At 35.6% G+C, this 18840-nt stretch overlaps 1 protein-coding gene across 11 annotated transcripts in view; it reads right to left on the bottom strand.

Moving 5' to 3' along the window:
• Positions 1-18840, bottom strand: part of ABI2 (abl interactor 2) — a 96534-nt gene that overhangs the window by 36194 nt on the left and 41500 nt on the right. For all 11 annotated transcript variants that reach the window (XM_024738338.1, XM_024738345.1, XM_024738346.1 and 8 more), the window contains exon 3: positions 8431-8607. In XM_024738338.1, the coding sequence (XP_024594106.1) occupies positions 8431-8607 (177 nt within the window). The remainder of the gene's footprint in view (positions 1-8430; positions 8608-18840) is intronic.

Here is an 18840-nt window from a genome sequence, read left to right as displayed (position 1 = left end):
TTGCCATTAGGCCATCACACCAACAGATCACTGGTTAGACTATAAGATACTACATTCAATTGAAATCAAATAGGATAACTATAAAAACTTTAGTTTTTATAAAGAGTAACTCAATCAGACAATAATGCCTTTAAGCAATTCCTTGTTTTTTAGATAGCAAGTTTATCATAAAAAACAAAAGACATGTTTCCCCCCCCAAAAATGCAACTTTAGTTTTGATCCATTGTAAGTAGAGAATATAAAGTTATATCATATACAGAGAAAATCCCATTTTTTAAAATTGTGGATCAGCCTTACAAGTCAGATTTCTTTAATGTTCTCTTATGAAGGAATCACCTACCTGAAAACTGCCAGAAGTTAAGGCATGTTCCTAAACATTTGAACCAGAAAGGTAGGGCTGAGGTATCCCACTCAACTGTGAGCGGTACAATGGCCACTGGCAATGTCCTAGTTCCAATGGGAATTAAACCCACTCAGGCCCAAAATGAAGATTAATTTAGGCATAGAAAAGATGTAACATAGTCCTAAATCAGAGCTAAGCTGTGATTCCTCACTATTCTATCCCCAACTGAAAGTGCAAGTGTGGGAAAGTTGGGTGATTTGGGAACCATGGATGCCACCAAAGGAGAAAGTCAGCACTTACACAGAAAGCCCTAGAAATCTGGGTACCTTAAAGAGTTAAGAGAAGTCATGCACAAATATAGAGCAAATGCAATCTCAAGTTATTTGAGATTACCAATTGGTTAGAGTTAATAATGTTCACCACATATGTTCATACCTGACCCTATTTTAAGCCCCTAATATTCTGGGTTACCAAACACTTCAAAAAAGGATCTTAACTTTTCTAATAAGAATACATCCAGAGTATTCAAATTATACTTATGAAATGAAACTGCAAGACTTCTGAAATCAGAATACACTTATAATTGTAATTTTAAAATATAAACTTTAAGAAAACAAATCATAATTATATACAGAGTATCATGGCTGACAAAATTAACTCTGGCTTAAAGGGAATATTTAAAAATCCTAAAATACTACTTGTTATCTGAATAGGCAAGAAATAATATATCAAGAAACAAACTTTTCAAATGAATAGCCCAGTGAACAAGTTGTGTGTGATGTTAAAACAATCTTTAATGACAAATGATACCTTTGAAATATCAATATTTTTAAAGTTAAGCATTCATCTGTAATCCTTTTGTCATTGCTTTTAAACAACAAATACAAAACAAACTGGTTATCAAGGAAGAATAAAGATTAACTTATCCTTGCTCTCCCTCTCATTAATAAGCAGAGGGTATAATTGTATCTTAAAATGAAAATGTTAGAAGTTTTAAAAAATTAATCCACATTTGGGGAAAATTTTAGGAGTAATATGACAAATAATGAATAGCTTTTAAAACTGTATATCTTAATTTATGATACCAGAAGATTTTTAAAAGTAGTAAACAAAGTCCTTTAAGCTCAACCTTAAACAACATAAAACCCAAAGTCACTTTAAGTGATGAAGGAGAAGTAGGTGAGCCAAACACTAAACTACATCAATTTGCTAGAAACAGGAAGGAAAAGGAGCAGGGACAGAAAAAGAGTAAAACAGAATTTTATTCTATACATGGAATAGCTAAAATACTTGAAAACAGCTTTCCAACTTTGATTTGTTTAAGGTTTGGGTATATAAGGTGTTTTGTTTAAATTGCAGTATCTTCTCTATAAGTCTTTTAATCTACCCAAAACATAAAATAAACAATCTATAAATTAAAATCTGGTGGACATTTCTATACATAAAACTTGATACATTTTATGATCTGTAGAATCATCAAATGGTTCTATTTGTTTGGTTAATGGGGTTTGCATGAGTAACTTAATTCACTTAAGAAACCAGAGTCCCTGTGGAATGTCCAACTAATCTATTATTTTATACTTCACTGATGCTGTGCTACCTCTGTATTAAGCTAAAAGAGTATTCAATATTTCTTCAAGGTAGCTTTCCTTGTGAAAAATGTTTCTACGCTAAGTAAAACAATGAATATGCTATGCAGAATATACATACTGCCATCTAATTCGAGGAAAAGGGAAAAGAACAGGAATAATTGCCAAACAAAACTTATTATAATATAGATCTCACCTATGATAAAAGTTAATAAACTGTATTTCACACCTAAAATAATTTGGTAAAAAATGACTTACTGGATACTCATCATGGTTCTAAAAACTACTTTGAGGGAAGTTACAGGGGGACACAATGCTTCCTGAAAAGGAGCAAAACACATGACTGAATTGTGAGTGTGGAAGGGGAACTTAACTAGAGAGAGAGGACATAGCACAAACTCAGGATAAAGCAACACTGCACCCACTCCATAATAGCAATTCCACATGAAGCTTTAGAAAATGTAACACACACAGGCAAAACTATCATCTGGCACATAAACGTGTAGTTAGCGGTCCTGAATCATGAATAGGAGTGCTCATGGTACTTTTCAAAGTTTTACTTGGGAACTGGAATGAAACTTTGGTGGCTGATTCCAACAATAATTCAATTAATGTGGTTATTTTTTGATGCCACAAAGGAAAAGTCATCGAGAGCTGAGTGAAGCAGGTGTTAGGCACACGGAGAAAGAGCAGGAAAGGCCCCCTTTTTTTTCCTGCCAGAATCAAACTCTCAAAACAGAAGAAATACTTCATTTAGGTGATGAAGGTTAATGCATGATCACAACTCAAATAGTTTCCCACCAGCCTGGACTAAGAAATGCAGATAATACCAAGAGTAAGAGCAATTCCTTTATGACCAGAGTGGTCTGCTCTCCCAGACTCTGGAGATCACTACAACTAGAACCAACCATCAGGCCAATTATTATACCTTATTACTGCTTCTAAAGTGCTCCTATCTTTCCTGCTCTATCCTTTTTTGGTAAATGCAATACCCTCCTTGAACCCTGATATATATATAGTATCATGTATTTCATATATAACACTCATTACAAATCTTAGTGATTTCCAGTACCCTGTGAACTCCAGTATTTTTTATAAAGCTGGCCAGCCAGGTATCTCTAGTTCATAGAGCACGTCACCTCTGCTATGAAGAAATCTCCCACGAAAAGATGACCTGTTGCAACTTAACAGTGACAGACACACTCTAAAATGATATCTGTGGTATATCCCTCATTTGAACTACCTACCACCAGACTACTAGGCACAAGGGTAAAAGAATATGAAAAATAAAAGAAGACAAAGGTCTGTAAAATGATTTCTCTGCTTTTAAGGAACTTATTTTAGAACTAAGACCCACATGTTTAAAACAAAAATTAGTATCTACAAATTATATAGAAATCTCCAAAAAAGAAATATCAATGTAAGACAAAATGGCTACAGAAGGTTTCACAGAGAAAAATCTGAGCTGGAGTATTAACAAGTCTTAAAAAGAGCAAGATTTAAATATACTAAGAGAAGAGGAGTAGTATGTATAGGTTGTCTGGATGTGGCGTAGTGAGAATGGGCAGCAGCTGTGGTCAAGCATCTCTAGGCTTTTGTTCAATGCCCAGTATCGTTCCCCATTAGTTCCATCCAGTGCATAATTTTCTGGCTTCCTAGAGATCTTTATCCCTCTCCTCAGAGGATATATGTTCCTACTTCAATTCTCAGAGCCAGTAGGAAAAGAACCAGGAGATCCCCTGAAGGAGATCAAAGCTGAAATCAGGAATTCGAGTATGACTTCAGGAGAGATGTAAAATTTTTAGCAAGAGAGAAAGACAAAAAGCCTAAGGTGCCAAGAGTCCTAAAATAATCTAATACAGAGATAAGGGAATAAGAGATTAGGATTAAGGGAGGAAAACAAATAAAGAAAGTAAGAAGAAGAAAAGAGGAATAAAGATGGACAAACTTCTGCTTGATTCTGAAAACAGTTTCTAACAACTGGCTTTTGACAAGACAGAATTGGTGGCTCAAGTCTGGAACTGATAGGCAAACCCAGATGAGTCTTCCAAAAGTTGCTGTTATTGTGGAGTTTTTCTTCCAAGTGTTGTATCAAATAAATGCTTAACAATGAACCCTCAGCTGTACCCGAGAGCTAGAAATGTGAGAGGCAATTTATCATCCTTCTGTACTGTAGGGAATGACACACACAAGATCACACGCAAAGTGAAAAGGCTAGCCCATTTTTTACATAAAGTTATGGATCTTCAAGATCCCAAGCAAAATTTTCAGAAGTGTTGTATTCCTAATGTGTTAACTGTAAAAGAAACTCCTAACCCCTCCTCATTAATTATTAAGAATCTGCTTGTACAATGTTCATCTGAAATAAATACTACAAAAACAGATCAGAAGTCTTTATTTTTTTTTGCATTAAATACACTTATTTTAAAAGTACTTAAGCTTAGCTGTGTTAGTGACAACTTTAAACGTTCAACAGAAATATCTGTTTCAAACACATCAGTAACAAGGTCTTAAAACTCTTTTATTAAAATAAAGAGTGGGGAAAGGGTACCCCAGTTCAAGGTACATTCCACTTTTGGCCTCAGGTACATATTAAAACCCCTCCAATATGGCATTCTATCCATCAGCTTTTTATACCTTTTTCTTTAAAAATATCACCACGTTGTTTTCAAAGGTCTTATGAATTAAACTCTACAACTCCTCATTCGACTGAAAAAAGTTAACCCAAATTTTAGATGAAAAGAACCATTAAACACAACCAGGACATGCTGTATAAAAGGTTAAAAATTCAACTTTTAAGCATGGAGGTCTCTTCTGAGTCAAATCCCATGTGTCTTGTCCCAAAGTATGATATGTGTTTAGAGTATATCTGAAAGGCATCAAGTCTGACAACAATGGGAGCAAAGACAGAGCTCATAATGAGCTGAGGAGGAAATCAAATATCAGGAGACTTCCAGGGCACCTGACATAATCCACAGGTCTCCAAAAATCTCAGCTGGAAAACCAGTGGACTAGTTTACTATCTGCGGTCCCTTCCAACTTTAACATTTTAAAATTCTATTTTCTATCTTAATATACTCAATTATTCCATTAATCAACCTTCTAAAGCAATTCATTTTTTCCCATCAACATTAAAAAGAGTAATGATTTGCTATATGCTGAATATTTTTTCCACTCTATTTTGTTTTGGTTCACCCAAAATTATTAACTATGTGCCACAAGTTTATAGAGACAACAGACACACTCAGAAAGAAAGATAAGAAGAAATAGATAGAGGACTGGCACATTCTACCTTCTAGGATGACCTCACGGTACATACTTCTCACCCTGTCAACCCCATCCCAATATAGTAGAAACAACTACATAAAGCCACAGTACTAAGGAGTGGAGCTTTTTTGGTGCAAAGAGCAAAGATGTTAAGGAATCTTATCCAAGTGTGATGTCCCTTATTAGATCTTTCTTTCTTGGAAGCTCTCATTTCCCACTCACTCTGGCCTCTCACACAGAACAGATCCTGAACCCAGAAAGATCAAGAAGGAATCCTGGTAGGGTCTGGAAGAAATGAGCTAGGGATAGTTCCTCAGGCAAGCTGGTCTAAACTTTAAGGGGAAAGAACTGGTCCATTTTTTTTGTTGTTGTCTTTCCTTTAGTTAATCTTTCTGTGCACTTCTATCACTTTGGAAGTTAATGTATCAATAGCCAAAATCTGAATACAGACTTTAAGGGAAAAAAGCCAAGGTAGCCACAAAGACAGCTTCTGGTCTAATTCTACCTATTTTATGCGAAAGAATCTCCTCACTCACCAAAACTGAGGGCTTGGAGTCAACACTCCAATATACTTTTATGTACACATTAAGTACATCTGCCTGGGCTCCTCCAGTCACATCTCTCTACCATGATCTGTTAACTTTCTGTGGCCGTGGTTAGTAGCTAGTTAATGATTCAGATCTCAGTCATCTTGTCTTCTTGTTATCATTTTCTACACTGAAGACATGGCAAACAACAGGGTATATGGTAAGAATACATATTTGAAAAGGAATTATAGAATTCAGCTAAGAAAAAAAGAACAAAAATGAAATGCATGATCGATTTGGTGACAATAATTTTAGTACCATTCTATCTGACAGGTTTCTTGATTATTCTTGAATGTCTTTTCCCATTTTTCCCTCCAAAATACTAAAATGTTACTGAAACAAGAAAAGTAAATATCTTTAATTCTTAACTTGTATTTTGTTAAACACTATCATGAGCTTTTGATGCTTTGCATATAATACTCGGCTTGAAAACCTCTTAAAGTGAGTTTATACTGAAATATATAATTTATATAGCAATTTGAATAAAAAGATTTTGTTTTTTGCAAAATACATGATACTGCAACTTAAAAAACACCCAAAACACTGAATATTTTCCAATTTTCAATTTTTTTAAGAGTGATTAAGAGTCAAGAGATAATGACATAGTGGCCACAAGGTATATAATAAAGCACACCATTTATAGAATAAAAAGGTTATTACACAGGGGGAGGGTTAAATGAAGCACATTAGCAGCCCTCCAATCCAAAACAAAATTTCTACATTTACAAAGTCCAGCTAATTTTATTTCATAATGACATTTTATGATAGGGTAACTTACATTTCAGTTTCACAAAATATATTGACATTGCAAAATAACCATTTAGTCAACAAATATTTACTAAGTGTCTAATGTGTGTCAAGCACTGTTCTAGGCACACAGGATAGGGCAATGAACAAAACAGTCAAAAACATCTGCCCTCATGGAACATGAAGACACACAAAGTTTCATGAAAAAAATAAAATAAAATAAAAAAGAGTAACTATTTGTTGGTTTTAAAAGGCCAAGTACCAAATATCTCTTCACTCCCCATATGTAATATTCTACATAAGAACAAAGAATGGAAATCCAGCCCTGGAATCTCTTACCTTAAATCTAAGCAACCACTTAATGCATAAATGGAGCAAATAAAAGAGGTAAGGGAAAAAAGCATTGAAAAGTTAGTTGGAACTTCAGGATGTGAAGAGAAAGGAAAAAAACAAAGAAAAAACAAGTTAAGCATTCAGCATTAAAAAATGTTTCAGTAGATCATAGAAAGAGTGGTTAAAGCAGAATGTGTCATGAACAGGAGTTTTGTGATGAAATTAATGACACTTTTATTTAAAAACAACTTTATTAAAGATTTCTTCAAATTAGTGACCCCTAAACACTAAAATGTACAAAAAAATGAAAGGGACTACAGATTCCCTAAAGAACATTTACTTGAGGATTAAATAAGAATTGGGGGATCACCTTTTTATTATATAAGTGGGGAAGTACAAACATGATGTTTTATATTCTAAGTGCCTTTTCATCATTAAATTCATTCAGTATCCTAAAATTTTCCATTAGCAGTTGTTAGCCTCAAATAAATCTCAAAAGATTTTCCCAAGTTAGAATAAATTTCAGTTATTAATTATCCATCCAATTGTACATCCTATTTTAACATGCTCTAATTAGTACTGTAAACTAAATGCATTAGGTGTTCATTATAAAATTAAATATCAAATTTCAGATAATAGTGCTTATATCAAAATTGTAAGAAAGAAAAAGATTTAAAAAATAAATTTACACCGTACATATTCTTTTACCTAGACCTACATTAAAGTTAGATTTAACCGATTTCTAGCCATACTCGTGTGAGGTATATTTTTTAAATTTAAATTTGCTTATATTAGACACAAATCAACTGCATGAACTGTACAGTTTCACTTATAGGCATATACGTATTTATTCAGCATCACATTTGAAAAGTCACTGTCTTTCAAATCACTGCTGAGATGCAAACTTTAAATAACCTAATACTTAGCTGAACCTCTGAATAGTTTCTTAAGAACGAACACCAATTTAAATGAAAGTTATATGCTCCTCAGTTGTGATTATGATACTTTACATACATAGCAGGCACTTAAATACATTTTAAAAGATAGCCAAAATATATAATGACTATCTACTCAAAAGCAGTGGAAATACTAGTTCACATATTAGTTTTATCTACATTATTCTCACCCAAAATGTTGAGATAAATTTGTTTTAGAAAAATTCAAAGTACATGTTTGTTTATATATGTTCTTTCTGAAAACTAATGCCAAAAGTTTGTTGATATTTTTGAGATAAAGCAAATACTTTAATAACATACTGAATAATTTTTAATTAGTCATACTAAATAATTAAAAGATTAGAAATATAATACCACATTTATTTCCAGATCTATATGAGGTATTTTCATAACTGATTAAGCAAAAGCAATTCAGTCAAAGATGACTGTTTAAAACTTGAGAACATAATACTAAGAAGAAAGAAGGATAACATAGTGGTAGGAAATCTTCAGAACTACAAGTAGGCCAAGACTTGATCCTCTGGAAACAAAAGATAAACGCTTAATTTTCTAAAGAGTTAGTTCCATTATGGGCTGTTGTTTTTAAGCTGGACAAAAATTATACTTACCTTTACTCCATGTCCAATATCATCTAGAATTGTATAGTCAATAGGTTTTCTAATATAACGAACTGGTCGTTCAAGGTTGGCTGGAGCAATAATCTTATGTGTCCTTGAAGTGTTTTTATTGGTAGTCAAAATACCAATTTCTCTTCTTGCAACTTTTTCTTTATGAATATCAACGGTCTACAAAATATAATATAAACACAACACAAAAATGTATAGCTCTTATATCCAGAAAAATAAAAATATAAATACTTAAGAGGTTTAATATCATTCTCACTGTTGTGGCCTCTCCCGTTGCGGAGCACAGGCTCCGGATGCGCAGGCTCAGCGGCCATGGCTCACGGGCCCAGCCGCTCCGCAACATGCGGGATCCTCCTGGACTGGGGCACGAACCCGTGTCCCCTGCATCGGCAGGCAGACTCTCAACCACTGCGCCACCAGGGAAGCCCCATTATTCATATTCTTAACCACAACTGCTAACTTCTCCTTTTGGGACCAATACTGACTTTCTCCCTTTCTAGGCTAAAGCAAGGGATGGGAAACCATGGCTGGCAGACCAAATTTGGCCCACCACCTATTTTTTACAGCCCAAAAGCTAAGAGAGGTGTTTACATTTTTTTAATGGTTGAAAAAAGTCAAAAGAAAAATAGGTCTTGACATGTGAAAATTATATGGAATTCAAATTTCAGTTTCCATAAACAAAGTTTTATTGGAACACGGTCATTCTACTTGCTTACATATTTTCACAATATAATGGCAGAGATGAGTAGTACTAACAGAGACCTTATGGCCTGCAAAGCATAAAATATTTATTAGCTGGCCCTTTACAGAAAAAGTTTGCCAACCTCTGGACTAAACATGTTAATTTTTCCCCTCTCCATTAAGACTTAACCTTATTAAGAAAGCCCCAGTGAAGGAATTCCCTGGTGGTCCACTGGTTTGGACTCCATGCTTTCACTGCTGAGGGCCTGGGTTCAATCCCTGGTTGGGGAACTAAGATCCCACAAGCCGTGCAGTGCAGCCAAAAAAAAAGAAAAATCCTCAAAAAAAAAGAAAGTCCCAGTGATTAATCTGGTTCCATTTAAAAATAACCTATTAGTATAAATTCTATTAGTGTTTAAATAATTTTTATTAAAAAAAGAGAGGCCTAAACTATAAATACAATGTTAAAATAAGAATCATTTTTTACAGAGAAACTTGTTTACTGAGGCAATGCTACTTATATTTTTTCATAACAAAATGCTTGTAAAATATTTCATTATTTTATTTATTAAATGTTCAAAACAGGATACAATTTAGTACATAACAACAATGTGTTTTTACTCAGTTTTCTATTCGCTGAGAGAGGGCGAATTTAAGCAGGGTAATTAATACACTGAAGCAGCATTTTTCAAACGGCAAGGTGCAATTTAGTGACATGTGAGCAGCAATTTAGGTGAAAAAGAACAGAAATATCAGACAACATACACATAGTAAGGTATTTTTTCTTAAAATATGTTATGTATATAAATACATACATTAAATTGTGTACTGGATGGAATATAAAATATAGTTTTAACTGTGAGTTGCAGTTTAAAAAGTTTGAAAAATACTTCACTAAAATTTTGTTCACATCTCTTGCCACCATTCCTGGCTCAAGCAGCAATTAACAGATACTTTTGCTATTTCCTCCCCAAACCTACTTCAATGTACCCTGTCTAAAGAATAACCAGGTAGTAACACAGAAATGGAAATGAAAGATAACCATCATGACATTATTAAATACAACTTTAAGAAATCTGAACACTGGTATTTATCCTTCTAAACTACCTAAAGTGTGAAGGAAACCTGAAACAAATTTGAAGCCTCCCATTTCAACCAACAGATCTTAAAAGAAACAGAATCTATAAGTTCATAACTAATAAATATCTAAATGAAGCAACAAATCGAATACTGGCCAAGGTAGTGACCTAATCATTTTAACTATTTTTTTTTAAGACAAAAATAGGTTTTGAACTTTTCCGGTGCATATTAGAAAAATTACAAAATCTGCTTTCCTTTTCAACTGCTTGAGGGAGCTATAACAGAAAAAAAAAGGTTGCACATTAGTGACAATATTGGAATTTACTTATTTTTAACTTCAGAGAAATGGAAATTAATCATATTTTACTTTTGAATAATTTTTAATGAGTCTTTCTGAATTGTTAAAAATATGAGCTAGGGGCTTCCCTGGTGGCACAGTGGCTGAGAGTCTGCCTGCCGATTCAGGGGACACGGGTTCGTGCCCCGGTCCAGGAAGATCCCACATGCTGCAGAGCGGCTGGGACCGTGAGCCATGGCCGCTGAGCCTGCGCGTCGGGAGCCTGTGCTCCGCGACGGGAGAGGCCACAACAGTGAGAGGCCCACGTACCGCAAAACAAAACAAACAAACAAACAAAAAATGAGCTAGGAAGATTTCATACTTACCAATTATACTTCAAAATAACCAAAAAACCCCAAAATATGACACTTATTTTTTATATATAACTGGTCTTTGTTATACCAATAAAAGAAAATTTATTAGAGAATGTAATCCTCTTTCAACATTGTTTTCATTCTGCTTAGTTAGAAATATAATTATCTTATTCAGAAATGAAAACAAAAGAATGTAAACCTAATCAACAATAACAGAATTCTAAACTTAGGGCAAACTGGAACTTCAAATTTTCCTGCTAGAAATATTAATAAATCCCTGGAGAATGAAAAGAGGGGTAACTTTTCATTATTATTTGCACTAATATACAGTTATATTTTATAACAAACACATATTTTAAATTGTTTGAAAAACCTGAGACTTTTTTAAAACCATTAAAACAATTAGATCATACCTGGGGATTGGGGGCACTTACATATTACTTACATATTTTCTTTATGTACACATAAACACACAGCCCAAACCTGTATAAGCCATTACAGTAAGCATAAAAGAAAGACCAGCACAGCAAAAGAAACGATCACAGAACTTTTATATATAAGCCGAAATAAGGGATAGTTGCTACAATAGGGCATAAAATTAGAGAAGGCAAAGTATAAATAATGAGTTACAAGAAAACATACACCCCTTCATTGGAAAAGTGACCATGTGCCCAGCACTAAACTCTTAAAGGAACTGGTCGAAGGAATTATGAGAAAAATGTTCTTTTTTGCTTCTTATATTAATTCTCATTAAAACTGAAGGCATATTTTAAAACGTAATTCTTAACAGCATATGTCTATATGAAGCCAAAATAATCTAGTTTGGTTATACATTTCTAGTTGTCTACTCTAAAAGAATACTAGAGCAGGGCTTCTCAACAGCAACACTACCAGCATTTTGGGCCAGATAATTCTTTGTTGTGGAAGGGCTGTCCTGAGCATTGTAGGTTGTAGTGAAGCCTCCCAGTTGATATCTATAGCACTCCCCACCCCAAGCTGTAACAACCAAAAATATCTGACGTTGCCAATTGTTCCCTTGGGGGTAAAACTGCTCTGACAGAGAACCAGTGATGTAGAAGAAGGACTAATTCATCTGTTTCATACATTATTCACTCTCAAATGTCAATTGTTTCCAAACTTTGTACAAGAGTTGATTTATGATTAATACCTCTAGTGACTGCCAAATATCAATATTTGATGTCATTAACTTTTAAAAATCATCTAAGATAATAAAAGTAATATATGGTTAAGAAAACCCAAAGGTATAATTTGTGAATTGCCATCCTAATACCACACTGAATTGAACTGTAGGAGTTCCCGTAGACAGAATCAAATATACCTTCAGAACATGGCTATGATTTTATCTTAAGTCTGAATAACAACTTTTAATGGAGAACAATAAATCTATTACATAAATAAGGAGGAGAAAGTTTGGTCCAGAAGATTCTGAAGTTTTCAGCAATTACCTAATTCACATTTTTCAAAGATTTCTCTGGTAGAAAATACAATCATTTTCAAATTAGAGTAATTTAATGAATACCTTCCATATACTTAACATCCAGCTTCAACATTCATCAACTCACAGCCAATTGTCAGTTTTAAAAGAACTTTGGTAAAGCTCCTAAAACATATTTTTAAATATGGCTTGTATGTTTTTCCTAAATCAAACTCGTAGCTTTCAGTAATCACCATTGCCTTTGCCTTCACTATATACTTTGATATTACAATGCTGAAATGAATTATTAAATTTTGGAAGTACGAATTCAACACTGATAGCTAGTCAGAATTTTAATAATAAGAAAAGTATTTTCCACTTATCCTGAATTTCTAAAATTACTAGTTATATGCCAATAAACTTACTCTCATTTAGAAGAGGCCTCAATAATAGCACTCACCTATGGCAAGTGGAAAATGTGTTTAACTAGCAAAGAAGACCAAAACTAATGCAAGTACACTGCTATTAATACTATTATTGTTTGCTACCTGTTAACCAAAAAACACGCCAAGTAGTATTGCTGAAACTGTGCAAGAGTTAAATACCTTTTCTCCCACAGTTCCTTAACAATTTGTTTCTCCATCCTCTAACAGCTATTGCCAAGCTGGTCTCACATGCTGCAGGCTCCCCCCATGATATTTCAACCACGCAGTGCCAAACCCAGGCTCCCCTAGAATACCTCTCATGGCCTTGACTTTCAGCTCCTCTGCAAGCCTGAGCCCCCCGCCCACACCTCCATCATGGACCCAAGCACATGCTCAGGCCACAGCAGATGACAGGAAGGTATGTATAAGTATTTTGCTTTAGGGTTATCCATGCATTGTCCCATTACCACAGATAATTGAAAGTAGACTGTACTGGATAGCACTACCTCAGTCAGCTGCCCATCAGTGTGGGAAAACATCCACAGTCAAACAGTTACAGTGGGTTAACTCAACTAAGTTGGGTGTTTTAAAATGTGTCTCCATTTTTTTACATTAGTAAGTTAATGTTTCAAATAAGCATTTACTTATTTTAATCACAAATATGCTTTATACTATTCATCTTTCATAAAACAAATTAGTTATTCACAAACTGAATAGGTAATTTTCAGTTATTTATTTTTTATAAAATGATATAAACTTAATTAGGAACTGTATAAATCCTACTTTATATACACAATTACACACTGATAACCATTAGTGGGATTTCCTTAATTTAAAATTGGGAATTTTTAAACAAATCTATATACATAAAGTTTCTTTAATTTATTATTTATTTATTTTTGGCTGCATTGGGTCTTTGTTGCTGCATGAGGGCTTTCCCTAGTTGCGGCGAGTGGGGGCTACTCTTCATTGTGGTGCGTGGGCTTCTCATTGCGGTGGCTTCTCTTGTTGCGGAGCCCGGGCTCTAGGCACGCGGGCTTCAGTAGTTGTGGCACACAGGCTCAGTAGTTGTAGCTCACGGGCTCTAGAGTGCAGGCTCAGTAGTTGTGGCACACGGGCTTAGTTGCTCTGCGGCACGTGGGATCTTCCTGGACAAGGGCTCGAACCCGTGTCCCCTGCATTGGCAGGCGGATTCTTAACCACTGCGCCACCAGGGAAGTCCTACATAAAGTTTTTTAAACAAAAAATTACCCTACATGATGAGTTCCTCAGGGTTTAGATCTTCCATTGCCTTTTAGTAGTCCCTAAACCCTTAAGAAGAATCACTTCCATTCCTATATTATTTTACAGTCATTCCTTTCTATCTCCTCTACTTGTTATGTGCTAACTACTTCAACACCTGGCCCAGTAAGTTCTAGTTAGCTCTTGGGAGCGTGAGAGAAACGCTGCTTTGTAAGTTCTTTATGTTGCCTTTTGCCCTCTCTTGATCTTCTTCTAAGCCACGTTGAACCGAATACTGACAGTATTGACTGTTTTTAGTAGTTAAGAGAAGAATTTTAATTTATAAGTTTATAAGAATTTTAGCTTGAATAATGTTCTATAAATCTTTTTTTACCTTACCAGAAATGGACACAAAATCATGGACACAGTAAATAGCTATACTATGCTATACTGACTTAACAGCAGCTCTGTGTGCTTTGCTTATACAAGTATTCAGTAAAAATTAAATGTCTGCTCTGACAACTACATATTCTTGAAAAATATTTAACATTAATTTAACTTACTCTCAGCTTGAAGATTAAAAATTTCATTTATCTTTTAAATAATATGCTTCCAAAGAATTGATAGGATAACAGCAACAAAGCGAGAGGTGGAATTTCTTTAAAATTTAACACCCTTAAAATAACTAAGGTAACCCACATCAAGAACCTATCCTAACACTGTCTTACAGATACAGTGAGTGTGGTATAGATTAGTAACTACCTAATACTATATGGTCTTTTTAGTATAAAAAGTTTCTGATACTAAATATTCATAATCAACTCTATCTTGTTTTTCAAAACATTTGCCATTGGGAGAATGGGTTATTACTTTGTTTTGTTGAATTATTTCTTCCTGATACATAGCTGGTAGAGTCAGTGGAATTTCCATCCTCAGATTCAAAATGAAAGTAATCTGGAAATAGTTCAGTTACATCAGAGTGATAGAGGGTTGAGGTGAGTAGGGCGCAGACTGAGGTAAACAGCAGAGCCAGCAGAACAGAAAGAAGAAAAAAGCAAATATAAATCAAGTTCATTTGTGAGAATCTCACAATTGTGAGAATAAAAATTCAAAATGGAAGACAGCTTATAAATCATCTAATCAGTCCTATCATTTTACAGGTGAGAAAACTGAAGTTCAAATAAGTCAAAAATCACAGAAGTCAGCAGAAGGACCAGAGTAAAATCTAGATTCCCCCACCCTCTCCCTCCCAATACTCAGTGTTCATCTCTATTAAAATGGAGAAAAGAGCTAGAGCACTAGGAGGCTGAAAATTGGTAGGTTTCCTACCTCAGAGATAGGAAAAAGATACTGATGAAGAAAGAAATTGAATACCTCAGATATCTAATATCTACTGGTCCTTATCCACTCTACCAGACAACCCTTAACAACAACTCTTGACACCTACCATTCCAATATACATGTGGTCTCATCTTTGACCTGACTGAACCTCCATTTCTTTGCTTCCTCAACCCCACCTTCTCTCCAAATTCTCCCAACCTAGTATTTTTGCTCCAAATGCAAAAATAATTATGACCTCAAGATATCTTGAGAACATTGTAACTCCCTCTAAAAACATAATAATGTTTTTAATAAAGCATAATAATAATAAAATTTAAGTACCAAACATTTGAAAACCAGTATTTTGGAGCAAGAGCCTACAAACTATAGCCCACATGCCAAAACTGGCCTGTAGCCTGCTTTTATACGGCCCACAAGCTAAGAATGCTTTTTACATATTTAAACAGTTGCTTAAGAACATACAGCACAGGAATTCGCTGTCAGTCCAGTGGTTAGGGCTCCACACTTCCACTGCAGGAGGCACGGGTTCAATCCCTGGGAACTAAGATCCCGGATGCCATGCAGCGTGGCCAAAACAACACAAAACAAAACATACAGCACAAAGAATCATAGGAGACTGAAACCCCATGTGGCCCACAAAGCCTAAAATATTGACTATCTAGCCCTTTACAAAAAAGTTTGCCAATTCTTGCTTCAGAGTATTTACTGAGCATTTGCTTTACAGACAGAAAACATTTTCTCTTATACTATGGAATCATATTTCATTCTAAAGAGCATCAAAGAGCTTTGATATTCAATTGACTTTTAAAACAAAGGACTCTACATACATTAAATGTAACTGAAAAAAATTTCAATCCTTAAGGTAAATGCTAAAAGTACATAAATTTTTAAAAATTTACTCATTTCTTAGCTATAGCCTCTATTAGCCCATTTCTCCTACTCAACTCCTCATCCAACATACTTCAATATATTTCATATAAACTTAACAGCTGCTGTAGACTTGCAGATCCCTTGCTTTTCCAAGTATTGCCCTCTAGACACTCAACTCCAAAGGAAGGAGGCTCAACATATTCTTGACAGCTCTGACTCAGGCCCCTGTTATTTCTGACCTACCAATCTCTATCCATTCATCTCTCCCATTTTTTACTTATTCCATTAGAACAGCTTTAAAAGATAGTATTAAGCCATATTAATTAAATATATAATAGATTTGTGTGATACTCAAAATGTTCTCATTAACTGAATACATATACTTACAACTTAGAGTAAACTTAATCGCCTTCCTCCTTAAGGTTGCTACATTTTCTACCAAAGAACTACAGAATTCTAATCAGAATACAGATGATTACTTTCACTGTCATTGTCCTACTGCCATTATCTACCCACACAATCTCACAAACTAATAAAAAGTTGTCCCTCCTTTTTAGGAACTCTAATATATTAATTTCTCTTCTGCATTTGCACTTTTCTTCTTTGAGTTCTTTGCCAAGATTTCAAACATGCAGAAACTTTAAGACTCTGAAGTATAAACCTCAAAATTCTATATCAGATTAGCAATATGTCAACATCCTTTTTTCTATAAAAAACCAAGTTCATCTATTCCATCATTTAAAATGCCACTATTTCCTCTAGGAGGTCCTTTCAGAATAAAAATCTACCTCTTGCTCATTAAAATTCACCAATACTTTTTTTTTTTTAGTTTAAGACACAGCAATACAACAAGCAATAAATTATATGATGTCTACAGAAGTTTATATAGGATGTGAAGAAACCATTATAGGGGCAAATTCAGATTTAAGATTAAATAATATTAAATAACAAGAAATCCCTCTGAATGGTCTGATGGATTTAACAGAAATATAAGGAAGGGGGGACTTTCAAGATGGCACAGGAGTAAAACGTGGAGATCACCTTCCTCCCCACAAATACATCAAAAATACATCTACATGTGAAACAACAACTACAGAACACCTACTGAACGTTGGCAGAAGACCTCAGAATTCCCCAAAGGCAAGAAACTCTACCACGTACCTGGGTAAAGCAAAAGAAAAAAGAAAAACAGAAACAAAAGAATAGAGATGGGACCTGCACCTCTGGGAGGGAGCTGTGAAGGAGGAAAAGTTTCCACACACTAGGAAGCCCCTTCACTGGCGGAGACAGGGGGTGGGTGGGGGAGAAACTTCGGAGCCACAGAGGAGAGCGCAGCAACAGGGGTGCGGAGGGCAAAGCGGAGAGATTCCCACAGAGAGGATTGGTGCCAACAAGCACTCACCAGCCTGAGAGGCTTCTCTGCTCACCCACCGGGGTGGTCTGGGAGCTGAGGCTCGGACTTCAGAGGTCAGATCCCAGGGAGAGGACTGGGATTGGTTGCGTTAACACAGCCTGAAGGGGGCTGGTGCACCACAGCTAGCCGGGAGGGAGTCCGGGAAAAAGTCTGCACCTGCCTGAGAGGCAAGAGACCATTGTTTCAGGGTGCATGGGGAGAGGGGATTCAGAGCACCGCCTAAACAAGCTACAACTATGGGTGCGAGCCACGGCTATCAGCTCGGGCACTAGAGACGGACATTAAACGCTAAGGCTGCTGCTGCAGCCACCAAGAAGCCTGTGTGCAAGCACAGGTCACTATCCACACCTCCCCTCCCGAGAGCCTGTGCAGCTTGCCACTGTCAGGGTCCCGTGATCCAGGGACAATTTCCCTGGGAGAACCCAAGGTGTGGCTCGGATGTTGCAATGTCACCCCAGACTCTGCCACCAGAGGCTTGCCCCACACTCCGTACCTCTCCCTCCCCTGGGCCAGAGTGAGCCAGAGCCCCCACAGGCAACCTACACATAGAGGCGGGTCCAAATCCAAAGCTGAACCCCAGGGGCTGTGCGAACAAAGAAGAGAAAGGGAAATTTCTCCAAGCAATCTCAAGAACAGCACATTAAATCTCCACAATCAACTTGATGTACCCTGCATCAGTGGAATACCTGAACAGACAACGAATCATCCCAAAATTGAGAAGGTGGACTTTGGGAGCAACCGTAGACTTGGGGTTTGCTTTTGCATCTATCTGTTTCTGGCTTTATGATTATCTTAGTTTAGTATTTAGAGCTTTATTAATGATGTTGAGCATTCTTTCATGTGTTTGTTGGCATTCTGTATATCTTCTTTGGAGAAATGTCTATTTAGGTCTTCTGCCCATTTTTGGGTTGGGTTATTTGTTTTTTTGTTATTGAGCTGCATAAGCCGCTTATAAATTTTGAAGATTAATCCTTTGTCATTTGTTTCATTTGCAAATATTTTCTCCCATTCTGAGGGTTGTCTTTTCGTCTTGTTTATGGTTTCCTTTGCTGTGCAAAAGTTTTGAAGTTTCATTAGGTCCATTTTGTTTATTTTTGTTTGTATTTCATTTTCTCTAGGAGGTGGGTCAAAAAGGATCTTGCTGTGATTTATGTCATAGAGTGCTCTGCCTATGTTTACCTCTAAGAGTTTGATAGTTTCTGGCCTTACATTTAGGTCTTTAATCCATTTTGAGCTTATTTTTGTGTATGGTGTTAGGGAGTGATCTAATCTCA

This window comes from Neophocaena asiaeorientalis, unplaced genomic scaffold (genome assembly GCF_003031525.2).
Source record: "Neophocaena asiaeorientalis asiaeorientalis breed wild unplaced genomic scaffold, Neophocaena_asiaeorientalis_V1.1 scaffold258, whole genome shotgun sequence".
NCBI lineage: Eukaryota > Metazoa > Chordata > Mammalia > Artiodactyla > Phocoenidae > Neophocaena > Neophocaena asiaeorientalis.
The sequence above is the reverse complement of the archived record's forward strand: the minus strand, read 5'-3'. Positions and strand labels throughout refer to the sequence as shown.